Raw genomic sequence first — 14798 nt, forward strand, 5'->3', positions numbered from 1 at the left:
CAATCCACTGTCCACAGTATGATAACATAGTTATGCGTTCATCACCACAGTCTATCTCTGGACATTTTCCTTACATCAGAAAGAACCAGAACAAGAATAAAAAATAAAAGTGAAAAAAGAACACCCAAATCATCCCCCCCATCCCACCCCATTTGTTCTTTAATTTTTATCCCCATTTTTCTACTCATCTATACACTAGATAAAGGGGGTGTGATCCACAAGGTCTTCATAATCACACTGTCACCCCTTGTAATCTACATTATTATATAATTGTCTTCAGGAGTCCAGACTTCTGGATTGGAGTTTGGTAGTTTCAGGTATTTACTTCTAGCTATTCCAATATATTAAAACCTAAGACGTGTTATCTATATAGTGCATAAGGATGTCCACCAGAGTGACCTCTCGACTCCATTTGAAATCTCTCAGCCAGTGAAACTATTTCGTCTCATTTTGCATCCCCCTTTTGGTCAAGAAGACACTCTCAGTCCCACGATGCCGGGTCCGCATTCATCCCCGGGAGTCATGTTCTGCATTGCCAGGGAGATTTACAACCCTGGGAGTCGGGTCTGTGGGGGATATTTTTATTGTTTTAATGTCACCCCTACTCCCTGTTTCCCTTGTCCCCCAACATTTAGTAGGCAAAGTTCTTTAGAACCAGTGTTTTAGAAAACGTCCTTGCAGTTAAAAAAAAAAGAAAGTTCAAGATACTGAAGGGAGTTTTGTAGTTAAATAAACCTTGGGTACTCTGAGGGAAGTTAGAAAAGAGGAGAAAATTTGGGGGAATGCTGGCTTAATAGGAGGGAGACGAAGATAGGGAAAAAAAAAGAAAGAAAGAAAAAAACCAGGATAGTGCTGGTCATGGAGGAAAAAAGGAAGAAAGAGTTTTAAGAAAAGGCAATCTAGAAAGGCAGCACAGCATGGTGGGAGCAGAGCCTCCAGAGTCTTGTTCAAATCTTGATGTGCTTTTAAAATCAGCCATTTTCCAGGGGTAGAAAGTCCTCTAGGGGTTTGGATGGGAAACATTTGGGGTTTTAAATGGAGGCAAAGCCTATGCCCATTTCAGTCCTTTGGAACATCCTTAGTAAAGACTATTCAGAAACAAGGCAGAGTTTTCTTTCAGTGATATGTATACGACAGACCCTCCAATACATAGGAGTACATTAGAACAGAGCTCATTTGAATTGGTTAGGAAAGAGCAGTCTGTGGTGGTGGAATTCAGAATTAGAGATTACAGTATTTTAAATGCTGAAGTTTGATTTCTTCAACATTCATAACTTTTAGATTTCTTGCTTTAATTCATAAAAAAATAATCAGAACACCATTGCGAGTAGTGTAGGTCTCTCTTTACTTGATAATTAAATTGTTTGGATGATTATTCTTAGGTTCTTAAGGGTGTTCCAGAAATACTTAGGAAGTAATTTTTTCATGGAAACCATGTTGTAAGTGGGAGTTAGGTTCCCAGCTGAAGTCATTCAAAAAACTTTTGAGCTTTTAATGTTTGCACAGTATGGCAGTACTGTTCAGCAGTGCTTAAAGGTTTATAGGTGGTATGAAAAAGTGGACTGGCGCAGGATTTCTTTGCTGCTTGTTCCTGTTTCTCGGATGCTCCCTGAGTGCAGTGCTTCTGCCTTCCTTCAGGACTACTGCCTGTGGTTGGGCAGGTTGGGCAGATTGGGCACTGCAGCTGTTTACGTCGTTTGTGTTAATGGCGCCCCCTGGAGTGTTGTACTTCCACAACCTGTGTGGCAGAGGATGGATGGTCCTATAAACTCTAAAAGGTATAAAAATTAAATCACTGAGAGTGATTTTAGTATTTTCACAGATACCACACAAATTTTTAATTGAGATCCTCTTGCTTTATGAATTCAGAGCCATTTTCCAGTGGTCGAAAGTCCCCGAAGGTTTGAGTTGAAAATATTTGTCTAGGAGGGTTTTTAAATGCTGGCAGTGTGTTATGCTCTTTCAAGGTGTTTTGAATTACAAAAAAATCTTATAGTTGCTGTCATCTCTACAGTCTAGTTGTTAGCCAAGACTAAAAGCACGCTGACTCGATGTATGCTAAATAAGGTCTCAGGGCTGCTGTAAGCTGGATACCTGTTTTAATTTATAGTGGGGTCTGATCACCTTAAGGTGGTGATCATCTGGTTCTGGTCATCAGTACCTTGACAAGTCATTTCAATTGGGATGTGCCATAATTTAACTCTTAAGATGCCATCAGTTGTTAAATTCTCCAATTTATGTATTAACAATAAAGAAACCATATTGCCAGTTAAATTCTGGCACAAAGAGCTTTCTTACTACTTCAGAATTTTTATTTTACCTTTATTGAAAGAACTGTTGAGACTTAGCAAGTAAGTGATAGATTAATTATACAGTATATCATTCTTGTGCATATGTTAAATATGGAAAACAGAAGTGAAATAAATTGGCTAATATATTCCTAATCTTTCTACATATTCAGTAACTGACTCTTCCAAATCACTTTTCCTCTCAGGATCAAACAAGCTTACTCCTTCCTCATCCTACCCACACCCAATAATGTAGTATCATTTTATTAAGAATATTGGTGATGCAACATTTCGTAAGGGTGTGCTTCATTATTTTCTTAACAATTAAAAATTCCATTATTTGGTTCTTGTGAAGATCCTAAAAGCAATATGAGTAATAGTTTTTTCCTCCCTTTGAAATGCTTCTGGGCTCCTGTAAGTAGCCACATGGGTTATGTAATGTCTGGTCTCAGTAGCAAACCATAACATAGTCCCATCTAGGCACTGGGATATTGCTTTATGAGAAAATATCAAATTACAGTCATTCCTCTAATGATGAATGGTTCCTTCAACTACTGCCCCGTTTTTATCCTTTTGCTGTATTTTTTTGCCTTTCTATTACACATTTTCATTTCAATGCAGAATCATATTGTAATCTTTTTGAAGACATTTTAAGCAGCAGTTACAACTAAAAATGGGTTGTATTAGCAATACACTTGAAAACCTGAGCATCTATGATTAAGTGTGCCATTAGATAGGCAATGACAGCTATGACACAACTACAGCAGGTCAGTAGCAGTTGTAACCTGGCATCGATTTAAGGATGAATCCTAATTTCAGAGATTGAAATGTGAAAAAATGTATTATAGTCTCTTTGAATCTCCAGTTGGTAAAGAGGTAGGGAGGGTACTAGGTTTATCTCAGCTTGAGTCTAGTGTGCGCCCCTAGTTGAAACAGGGAGCAGGGAGCCAGGGTCAAGTAAGAGCGTGGAACTCTCCCCTGGAGCCCATGTGGTTGATGTGTAGAGCCAGAAATACATCCAGAAGAGGGGCAGATGCGTTTATTATTGTTTATGGGAATTAAGACATCTTTACTTTGTCTTTTCTGGGTTTTAGGCCAATTTCTAGTTTAGTAGTTTTTAAATCATTAAACAGAGGCAACAACCAGGGTAATGTGTTGTATCTTAGATAAATTTACAGTATTTCAAAAATATTTACAGTATTTCCATTTTCTAAGCTCTGATATATTAAAATTGCTTTTGAAAGGTCATTCATGCAATTGATTAGTTTATTATTTTAACTTGATGTCCCAACATAATTTTTCAAGAATCACTAGAGTGAAAAGTGTTAAGCCGAAAAGAGGGAAGAATTGTGGCAGAAGCTGTGAAATGGGCAGGAAATGTCATTATTTTAAGAATCTTGATGTATTTCATGGTGATGGAAGAGCCATTGCAAGGGGGTAATATAAATTAAAACTTAAATATATTACCCTTCATTCACTTCCCATTATTCTGAGGCTAAGGAAGAGCCATTGCAAGGGGGTAATATAAATTAAAACTTAAATATATTACCCTTCATTCACTTCCCATTATTCTGAGGCTAAGGAAGAATATCTTTAATTTGGTCTCTACTACTCTGCCTGCAGTGATCTGGCTCCCCCCATCTCACCACTTCATCTTATATCCTGTGCCTCATTTTCCCAGATAAAAATAGGAAGATGGGGAGTTGGAATGTAAGGGTGAATTTATTTGTTTAACTTTGCCTGGCATATTGTTATAAATGGGTTCAAAAATCTCAGTTCTGGTGATTCCCTGATGGGAGAGGAATACAATCAAAACATACTTCATAGACTGTGCTTTTGGCCTGGAATTCTGCATTTGATGTTGACTAACTCTATGGAGATGTTTTTCTCTTTAACAGGTTTCTCCACATACAGAGATTTATTGTAAAAACACAGAAAAGAATGGCAGCGGAAACGCAGACACTGAACTTTGGGCCTGAATGGTGAGTTTTCAAAATCTCATCCTGTTTGATCTTGGATGACTAGTACAGTAGTAAGGTATTTGTAAAGGTGCTGGGTGGTTTATAAGTGTGCATGCTTTTGAGACTTTGCTTAATGTACTGAAAACTGTGAGGCTAGTCCAGGAATAAAGGAAATTTGGTAAATGATTGCATTCTGTTCTTTATTTAAAAAAAAAAAAAAAAGAATTCCTGGTCAGGTTATATAATGATAATGGAATTAAGACTCCCCACAGTTCTACCACCTTAGTAAATTACTTACTTTTTGTTTGAGCCCTTATCTAGGTGGATATGCAATTTTATTTAGATATAATTGTAGCAGATTTATGTATATATGTTTTCTGCTACACTGTTGATTTGTGATTGCTATTCATAGACTGATTTGAAAAATAGTTTTTACTGGATTATTTGAGTTTTATTTTATTGATGGGCTAGGCAGGTGGTCCAGAGTTCTATTGGCTATCAGCAAAAGCTCATCTAGGATTGAGTTAGCATTTGCCATAATAACAATTAATTGACCTTTGAGTCTCTTACAGATGTGTTTGGACCCCGAATATGGAATTCTCATGGAATTTTGAGATCCATCACACTGTAGTGTGACTTCCCCCCCCTCTACCTTTCCCCCAAAGTTGGTGATTGAAGATCCTCTCTTCAGTGGCGTGAATAACGATAGTTACTTTTCAATTCAGACATTGAATAGTCCCTTTGGTAATGTCAGAGGCAATATATAAAGTAGATAAACTGGAATAGTGCCTTAAACATTCTTGATTGTTCGGATAGTGGTGGTTTGATAGATGATGCAAACCTCTTTTAGTAACCCCCTAATTGAGGACTCTTATTAATTTACCCTACCATATGCATTTCTTTTTATATGTAATTCCTAAATTTTCTTAAATCTTGCAGTTAGCATTTGGAGACTGAGGAGAAATTGTTATTTGAAGTTCTAACTCCTGTACTTTGGGAGTTTATTTTGGAAATGTTGACCTAAATAATGCTACACCTGTTTAGTTATTTTATATTTTAAAAATAATTATTACCAAAGCAAAATGTTTGTTGAAAAATTATAAATTACAAGTAAGCCAGAAGAAGGTAATAATCACTATAATTTCACCATCCATGATAACCACTGTAAATACCTTGGTGTATCTTTCCAGGTAGTTTTGTGTATGTTTATTTGTGTATATGTACATATATTTTCACAAAAATGGGACCATGCTGTGCATTCAGTTTTGTAACCTGCTTTTAAAAAATAACTACATCAGAAACATCTTTTATGTCAATAAATATTTTCTGTTATTTTAAATGGTTGCATTGTATGGATGTACCAACATTTAACTAGTCCTTTAGGTGTAGCATATATAGCCTCTTCTTAGTTTTCCAATATTATAAAAACATTTTTGATAAACATTCTTTTAACTAAATCTTTATTCGCTTCTTAATAGTTTCCTTTACCAACTGGATTTAAATTCTTATAGCTCACTTGGTAAACCATTTTGTGTGCAGCTCTTTTTCCTTAGAGTTTGTAACTGCTTCTCATTTATACTTACACAACTTCTTGTCTCTTTCATTGTAAAAACATAACTGATTGGAATCCTCAGAAAGATTTTTATTCAGCATCCTTCTATTAAGAGGTAACAAAAGGAAGCAACACAAGGAATTTAGCCAAAACAAAAGAAAAAACCTCCTGATAGTGTTCCAGAGTCAATATACATTTAACTTGATGCCCTATGACCAAATGTTGGCATCAATATACATTTAACTTGATGCCCTATGACCAAATGTTGGCAATCTATGGCCTGTGGAACTATACATAACATTTTTGAAAATAAAATTTTATTGGAACACAGCTACCCCTATTTGTTTCCATATTATCTGTGACTGCTTTCCTCCTGCAGTGGCAGAGTTGAGTAGTTACAAAAGAGGCTGTCTGGCTTGCAAAGCCTAAACATTTACATTGTGGCCCTTAACAGAAAAAACTTGTCAATTCCACCCAAACAAGGTGATTGTAGTGTGTCATTGACCACATCCTCCTTTTCATTGGTACCCTGAAGTTTTGTTTGATGGTATTTTGTTTGGTCAGCCCAGTGTTTGATAAAAAAAATTGGGATAGCTTTAGCAGAGAACAGTCACTAGTCCCCATGTGAATCAGTGTATAACTCTGAACCATTATAGCAACATTTAGTATACTATATTGTGTTTACTAAGGCCATCGGTTTTGTGATGAATAATGGAAAACTTAATGTTTAGTAAGAGATGGATAAAATGAGATTTGTTCATACCTGGGAACAGCAGTGAGGAATGGGAAAGCATTGAAAATTGTAGTAGGGCAGACCATGAATGATCATAAGCTTGGAATTTGTAAGGTGGGTCTGGAGAATCATTAGGTTTTAGATTATCTATAATTAAAACAAAGATTACATAATCACTGTATTTTAAAAGGGTGCAATAGATCTAATGGAAAAGTAAATATTAATTTCTAGGTATAAAATAATAGTTACTTTCTGTCTTCAGGTATTTACTCAAGTATTACCACTTAGACTTTTCCTGACCTTATATAACCTGTGCCCTTAACTCCCTATCTCCCTTCTCTGCTTAATTTTTCTCCACAGTCTACATCAAAATATAACATACCAAATATTTTACTCCCTTTTTTTTTATTATCCGTATCCCACCGTCCACCCCTCATTAGACTGTAAGCTCCGTTGAGGGCAGATACTTTGGTCTTGATTTTGTATTAAGTTGTTCACTGCTGTATTTCCTGTGCCTGTCACAGAGTAGGTACCTAATAAATATTTGTTAAATGAACGAGTGAATTGTTGGAATGTAAAGTTGTTTTTAATGTTTTGCTGTTGTAAATAATGTGTATGTACACCATTGAACATTTTTGTATCTCTTACTTCCTTTGGATTAATTTCTTGGAAGTGGAATTATTATATCAAAAGTTTCATTTTTAAGACTTTTGATGATATGTGGACAGTTTGACCTCCAGAAGTATTGTACAAATTTAATTCCCATCTTGGGCCATTTACTTCATCCTGTCTAAGCACAAAGTACTATCTTAAAAGATTTTTTTTTTGGTGCTAAATCTGGCAGATTTAGGTGTTTCAGAATTTTTTGCTGTTAGTACCAGTAACAAAATAATTCGTGCTTATTGCAGAAAACTTGAAGGAAACAATAGTACAGAAGAATAAAAAAAAGTTCTAAGTTACCCTTAATTCTTCCATCCAAGGAATCACTGCTGGCATTTTGATGTGTATTCTCCTATTCTTTTTTCTTTCCCAATATTTGTATATTTATTCAAGTCATTTGAAAAAGATCATTATGCTTGTCTTGTTTGAGGTTTTTTGTTTTTTTGGTTTCAAGGACTAAAAAATCTACTCAGAGTAGTCTAGATTATAAAGGAGTTTGTTATAGAAAATAATTGCAGTTACCTGACTTTTTAGGGAAAGAGCCAAGGAAGCTCCTTTGAGGTTTCCCCTACCTCATCTCCATGGCCTTAAGGAAGTTACCCAGGTCTTTCCTTGAGAAAAAGAGGGAGCACTTCTGTCACCCTCAATGTTAAAATAGTTATGACTTTGTGGTACACCAACTGTATGTTTGCCTTTCTCAGAAAAGAATTAATTCCATTAAAAAAAGCACTGTATTTCTCAGTTTTGGGGAGCCCATGTTTAGCTAAGTATACTGCACATAGGCACTAAATAAATGTTTGCTGAATGAAGGCGTTCAGGTCTTATGGGGAGGGTGTGGGGCAAGAGAATGCAAACTTGAGATTGCTAGGTTTTAATCTTTGTGGAATTGTGGAGAAGAGAGAAGTTCTGGAAGATGGAGTGAGTTAATATGCCCAGTTTTCAAAAAGGGTATAAAGATGATGTGGTGAACTGAAGGCACTGTAAATTAGATGTCCGGGGATATATTTTAGAAGAGAAAATATTAAGATTTATTCAGAAAACATTATATCGAATGCCTGCTATGTTCCATGTCCTGGGTGAGGGACCAAGGCAATAAGGATAAAACAACTTGAATTGTTTAGTGGGGAAGCTGAAACAGAATAAGTAATTTTCCTATAATGTTGTATTGTTGAAAAGGAAGTATAGTAGAAGTACAGGATATTTAGCTGCCTATTTGATTTTTCTACTTGGATATCTCATAGACAGGTCTTCTTCCAAATCCTTCAGCAGCTATGTGTTTATTTATATGACTGTTTATTATCCTTTTCTTCCCCTAGGCTATTGGTTCCATGCAGGCTTGGCAGGGACTTTTATCTAACACGGCCCTCAGAAGCTAGACCTCTCCTTTCTTCCTTACCACCCTTCCCAATGCCCTCCCCCCCCATGTACCCCCCTCTGCCTCTCTTCTCTTCTTTCTCCTCACTTCTCTTTTCCCCAGCTGTTTCCTCTCCTCCCTATATAGGTGACTAAGGTTGGGAGAAATATTCCTCCAGCAAGAAACTGGAGGTTTAAGAGAGGACCTCCAAGATATTTTCATTTACTATAATGTTAAGTGTGGGAGAGAGAAACCTGGCCCTTCTATGTAAAGAAGCTTCTGATTTCCTTTGATCATTGTGTGCCTGTGAAGACTTTTTAAGCAATGAGAGTTTTATTCAGATTTGCACCTGAAATAAATAACTTCTAGTAGTGTGGAGGATGAAAGAAGAGTAGTTAGATCATTTAGGATGCTGTTGCGGCAGTCCAGGTAAGAAGTGAAACTGCATGAATAAAGATAGGTTAGTTGGGTTGGGGAATGGTTTGAGATAGTTAGGATTTAAAACTGGAGGGCATGGTAATTGGGTATGGGAGAATAATAGAAGGTGAAGAGTAAAGGATACTTCCCAGTAGTCTTAATTCAGTGGCCAAGTAGATTGTGGTGTCTAACTGACTTTGGAAATACAGGTGATGAAGAGGATTGGTTGAATAAGCTGATAAGTAGGCTTTGGGGCATGTTAAACTTGAGAGGCTATAAGGGTTGTATATGAGAGCCTGACTCTTTAGGGGAGAGATCAGAGCTGGAATTGAGAATCATGCACTTACAGGAAAGTACTTCTTAACTCCCACACAATTTGTACATCTACATCAACAATCGAAATTGCTTTTATAAGTGAAATTTCGCTTTTGAGCAAAAAGTAACAAGTGAAGGTTTGGGGGTATGACAAGGTTTTAGAGGTGCTGTTGTTATCTAACAGTTAACTTCCACATGATGGTTCTGGGCCTCCTGTGTTAAATGGATCTCACTACAGGCCAAGAAGAAGAAGGAGATAAGGACAGAAAAGTTTCCATTGAATTTGGCGATATTGAGGTTAATGAACTTTGCTCGAGCAGTGGAGTGGTGGGAGGAAAGCATTGGATTTTGAAGTGAATGGGAAGTGAAGAAGTGGAGTTATGTCTGAAATGAAGAGGAAAGATGAGTAATACATAGATGGGGAAGTACTACATTAAAGGAGTTTTAGGAGAATCACTATTAGATGTATTTGGAGACTGAAGGGAAGGTGAACAGAAAGGGACTGAATTTATAGAATAGATGGTTGAATGCAGCAAGATCCTAGAGAAAATGTATATCACCAGCAGGTTTTTAGGGAGGGATATTAGTCAAATAGGTTTTAGCTTTGCTGAATATTTGTAGGTGAAGAGAGGGATTTAGAATAGGATTTGCTGATTATTGAGTCAGAACACAGCAGTTATCCTAATTCAGGCTTCTTTTAGTTTGAGTTGTTCTCAGCTTGCCTCATTCTCTCTTCTTCACAGCAGTCGGAGGGATTTCTTGAAAATGCACTCTGATCATGTTACTCCTCACCTTAAAGCCCTTCAGTGGTTATTCTAATCCATAGGACAACTCTTTTAACAAGACTTATATGACCCTAATAGATCTGGTGCCTTTAAGGGGTTGGTCTTGGAACTGAAAAGCCTGTGGGGAGCTACTGGAAGGAAACCAGGTGGTAAGCGGGTTTGAAACCTTGTGAGAAGCAGTTGAACAATTTACGGATGTTGGGCCATGAGAAGGAAAGTCTTTGGTGTGGGACATGGTAACTGCCAATCTGAGATGATTTTCACTTGAAAGAGAGCTTAGATATGCCCTTCTTTGGGAAGCGTAATGGCTCAGTATTAGGAAGACATTTAAAAATCATCTAGTAAATAATTTATAATATATGTCTGTATTTTATATTTTAAAATTAATGTTGGGCACAAGAAATATTGGCTATTTTAATACAATTTTGAGGTTGCATTGTTGGAAAGATTATCTTTGAAGTCATAAAAATGTAGGCTTGAATCTTTGTTCTGCTGTCAGTGACTGGGCAAGTTTTTAACTCCACAATTTCATTTTTCTTACCTGTTGTATTGGGGTTGTTGTGATGCTTCTGTGAGATTTAATAAGGTAATATATGTGTGAAGTTCCCAGCCTCAGTTTTCAGTGGATGTTAATTCCACTTCTTTAGGAAAGAGTCCAACCTGATGTGAATCCGATGGTGAGCAGTTTCCTGGAAGGGCTTTCAGCAATGGTTGGATCACTCCTTGGGCATGTTGTTTTCTTACATGGTTGTTTAACTTGTTTTATGGGGATTGGACTAAATGACCCTTCAGCCCAAGAGTAATTGAAAAGGAAATAGTGATCAACCCAGTAGGAATGAGTGCTTCTCACTCCCAGAATGTGGTCTTTATATATACTAAAGAGAATAAGGTCCCCCTGGAGAAATGGTTTATTCCATGTCTAAGGCAAGAAATAATACAAGATGAATCTGTAACGTTTTGACATACTAGATAGCAAAGAAACTGTTAAAGACTGCTAGGGTTTTGTCAGAAGCACTCAGGAGGCAAGCAGAGGAGCTCTTGCTAGTCAAAGACGCAATAATTTTGAGCATTGCTAAGAATAATTACAGTGAATTGAAATAAATACGTTAATAAAAAATAATTTGTTACCATTGGAGGATGCTAGTGAACCACGTCATTGTTTTGCAAACTAATAAATAAAAAGAATCAAGCCTTTTTCCTCTTTTCCTGTGTGAACTATACCATTGGGTAAAATTATACTAAATAGTATATGAGGGAAGTTTCTCTTTGTAGAAGTACTCTGGCTAATAAATGCAGAAGGAATGAGGCAATAAAATAATTTTGCAGCCTTAGTGAACTTAAGGAACACAGCTGTGGCTGCTGGCATTACCAAAACAACCAGATAGTATGTGCCTCCTGAGGAATTACATTCCACAACATAGGAAGTAATTTGTCCCCCCAAATAGAACCTAAATCTGGTCTAGTCTCTCCATTCAGTTGCCAACTTACATGAAATACAGAGGCCAGAGAAACATGTTAAAGTACATCACAGGCATGCAATCAGCAAACTTCAGACCTTTAAAAAAAGTTCCTGTCTTTTAGAAATTCATTCTGCTGTATTTCCAGATGAAATGGTATGCCTAAGATTGCCTTCAAAATAATATTGAAGGAGGGTTGGATGGAGTTGTGGGTGGGGCTGGGATTGGCCATGGATTGCTGGTTTGGGGGCTGAGTAATGGGTACATGGGAGTTCATTATATTATTCTTGGTACTTTTATATATGTTCAGAATTGTTCATAATAGAAAGTTAAAAATAAGTGGCAAGAGAAAGAAGATAGGAACATTGAAGAAAAAAAATCTCCCTCACCTTGCTAATACAGATTGTTTACTGTGCATACACTATTTTTTCTGCCATTTTTGAATAATGTGTTTTATTTGGCCTTCATAATTTTTAATGTGTGATAACTTTAATAATGCACAGTATGTAATTCAATAATTTGATTAATAATTTAAACATTTAATCACATTATTAATGCACAATAATTTAGTAAAATATTCCCCTAGTTTTTCTTTTATGAATAAAGCTTAGCAATTTTTGGCATGTATTTTAATGCTTCTATTGAATTATTCCTTAGGCTTAAACTACTGAATTAGGGTGCTTTGTCCTGTTTAGCCTTGGTGTCTGTTACTCTGTAGAAGTTAGGGTAGCTCCAAAGATGATCAGCTACTTCTTGTTATTTAATGCAGTTCTGCGGTAGCATCTTACTCTTACAAGTTTTTCTGAGGCTTTTTCCCTGTTTTTTGATAAAAGCATTTTGTTTTAAAATATTTTTAAAAATTAAAATACTCCCTCCTCCCCTAGTCCTGTTCCTCAGAGTTAATTTACTTTAACAGCTTGAAGTGTATTTTTTACTTTTTTCTTCTTAACAGTAGGTAGTCATTTTTAATTTTTTCTTTTTGTACTTCTCTGCATTTTCAAAATTCTCTACACTGATCATTAATTGCTTTTATTAAATATTTCATAATGTATTATGAAATATTGCAGACATGTGAAAACATGAAAACACCCATGTATTCATAACCAAATTGGAAAAATAAAACATTATGGGTACAATTAAAGCTCCCTTTATACCCTCCTTGATCCCATTTCTTTCCTTCCCCTTTGCAGATATAAGCATATCCTGAATTTTGTATTGGCCACTTCTATGCTTGTTTGTATGCTTTTACTACATTTTAAATGGGTCTGGTACAGTAGAAACCTATTTTCAGGTTTATATGTTTTATATAAAAGTCCTTGTTCTCTAGTATAAGTTTTTGTATATTTATTGCCTTTTGTGTAGCATTCTTTATTAAATATCTTATTTTAGGTATTGCCAAATCATTCTTTGAAGTAGTTGTTTCAATTTATAATTCCACAAATAATGCTTGAGAGTTTTCCTTGCTTCACATCCTTACCGACACCTGGTATTGTCAGATTTACTAATTTTTATCAGTTGGATGGATATAAAATTATCACATTTTGGTTTTCATGAAACATTACATTAAGAGTTTGGAAAGAAGTTTCCACCTTCAAAGCTTAGCAGGGCCATGCCACATAGAGGTCTGGTTATCACTCAGTGAACTGCTCTCTTCGTGTTCTTTGTTATAAGACTAAAATCTGATACCTGGGGTATTACGGGATTTTGGTCTGTTCTTCCAAAGAGCTACAATGAATTTTTTTTACAGTATATTACATACCAATAAAAAGTCCATAGTGCCAGGGTGTTTGACACTCCATGTTTGCATTCTTTGTGTCTCCTGTTCTAGGCTCCGAGCTCTGTCCAGCGGTGGGAGTGTTACATCACCGCCTCTTTCTCCAGCATTGCCGAAGTATAAGTTGGCAGACTATCGGTACGGCAGAGAAGAAATGCTAGCACTTTTCCTTAAAGACAACAAGGTAAGAAAGTAGGAAAAATGCTCAAGATTATGAATGAGAATTTGGTGTATGTACAACATCGTATGAAAAATAATAAATTCTGTTAACGTGTTGACCCGTGCTTTTTCTCTCTGCCTTATCTCTTTTCCTGCTTTGAAACCCAAGTTAAATGTATCACGTGGAGGCTTTTCTAAGCATAATGTACCCCGTATTTTTCAGAGAAGACCTAAGATTTCATTTATAGGAGTATTTAGTATCAATGGAAACAGGAAACTAGTCAGCAGTTAATGCCTTTTCTAAGTTATTTCCTTTTAACCTCCCTTTCAAGTCTTTATCTATCCCAGTTTGATGGCTTAATTTTGAATTGAAGGGTTTCTTCCTTCTCTTTATTGCACCTCTTATCCTACTTTTCAGTTAGAAGTAGGGAGCCTGAGGAGGAACAGCTTCTCCGGTTTTTTTTTTCTTTTTGAGTTAAATATAAACTTTTTAGTAGAGAGAAGAATCTTAAAAAGTAACCGTGCATTTCTGTCAGTTAAAATGATCAAAATCATACAGTTTAATTTATTTTTTATTTTTTAACGCATTTTTAAATTGTGAATTTTAACATAATGTATATAACAGTGATAGCTTTCAAAGTACAATTTAACAAGTAGTTAGACAGCAGATTTCAAAGAATGTCATGGGTCACATTTCCACAGCTTCAACTATTTCCATTACTGTAAAACATAAGATATATACAGAAAGGTGTTAACTTTTTTTTTTATTAAATTCAGTTTTATTGAAATACATTCACACACCATACAATCATCCATGATATACAATCCACTGTCCACAGTATGATAACATAGTTATGTGTTCATCACCACAATCTATCTCTGAACATTTTCCTTACATCAGAAAGAACCAGAACAAGAATAAAAAATAAAAGTGAAGAAAGAACACCCAAATCATCCCCCCATCCCACCCCAGTCCAGACTGCTGGGTTGGAGTTTGGTAGTTTCAGGTATTTACTTCTGGCTATTCCAATACGAAAGGTGTTAACTTTTGATGTATAGCTCAACAAGCAGTTATATAGGTAATTTCAAAAATTGTGATGGGTTGCAGTTCCACAGTTTCAGTTCTTTCCTTATTATGAAATATAGGGTATATACAGAAAGGTGAAGACTTTGAAAGCACAATTCAAAGAGGAGGTGTAGAGCAAATCTCAAAGGCTGTTACAGGTTACTGTTCCACCATGTCATTTACCTCCTTTCAGCTATTCCAACACCCCAGCATCTAAAAAAATACATATATTTATATAAAGTTTCAGTATTCATAGACCTTTGTTAAATCTTACCTT

General features: G+C 36.0%; 1 protein-coding gene across 5 annotated transcripts in view; it reads left to right on the plus strand.

Moving 5' to 3' along the window:
• Window positions 1-14798, plus strand: part of GIGYF2 (GRB10 interacting GYF protein 2) — a 146414-nt gene that overhangs the window by 40796 nt on the left and 90820 nt on the right. For all 5 annotated transcript variants that reach the window (XM_037848545.1, XM_037848548.1, XM_037848550.1 and 2 more), the window contains exons 3-4: window positions 4187-4270; window positions 13351-13480. In XM_037848545.1, the coding sequence (XP_037704473.1) occupies window positions 4230-4270; window positions 13351-13480 (171 nt within the window). In that variant the 5' untranslated portion in view covers window positions 4187-4229. The remainder of the gene's footprint in view (window positions 1-4186; window positions 4271-13350; window positions 13481-14798) is intronic.

This window comes from Choloepus didactylus, chromosome 9 (genome assembly GCF_015220235.1).
Source record: "Choloepus didactylus isolate mChoDid1 chromosome 9, mChoDid1.pri, whole genome shotgun sequence".
Lineage (NCBI taxonomy): Eukaryota > Metazoa > Chordata > Mammalia > Pilosa > Megalonychidae > Choloepus > Choloepus didactylus.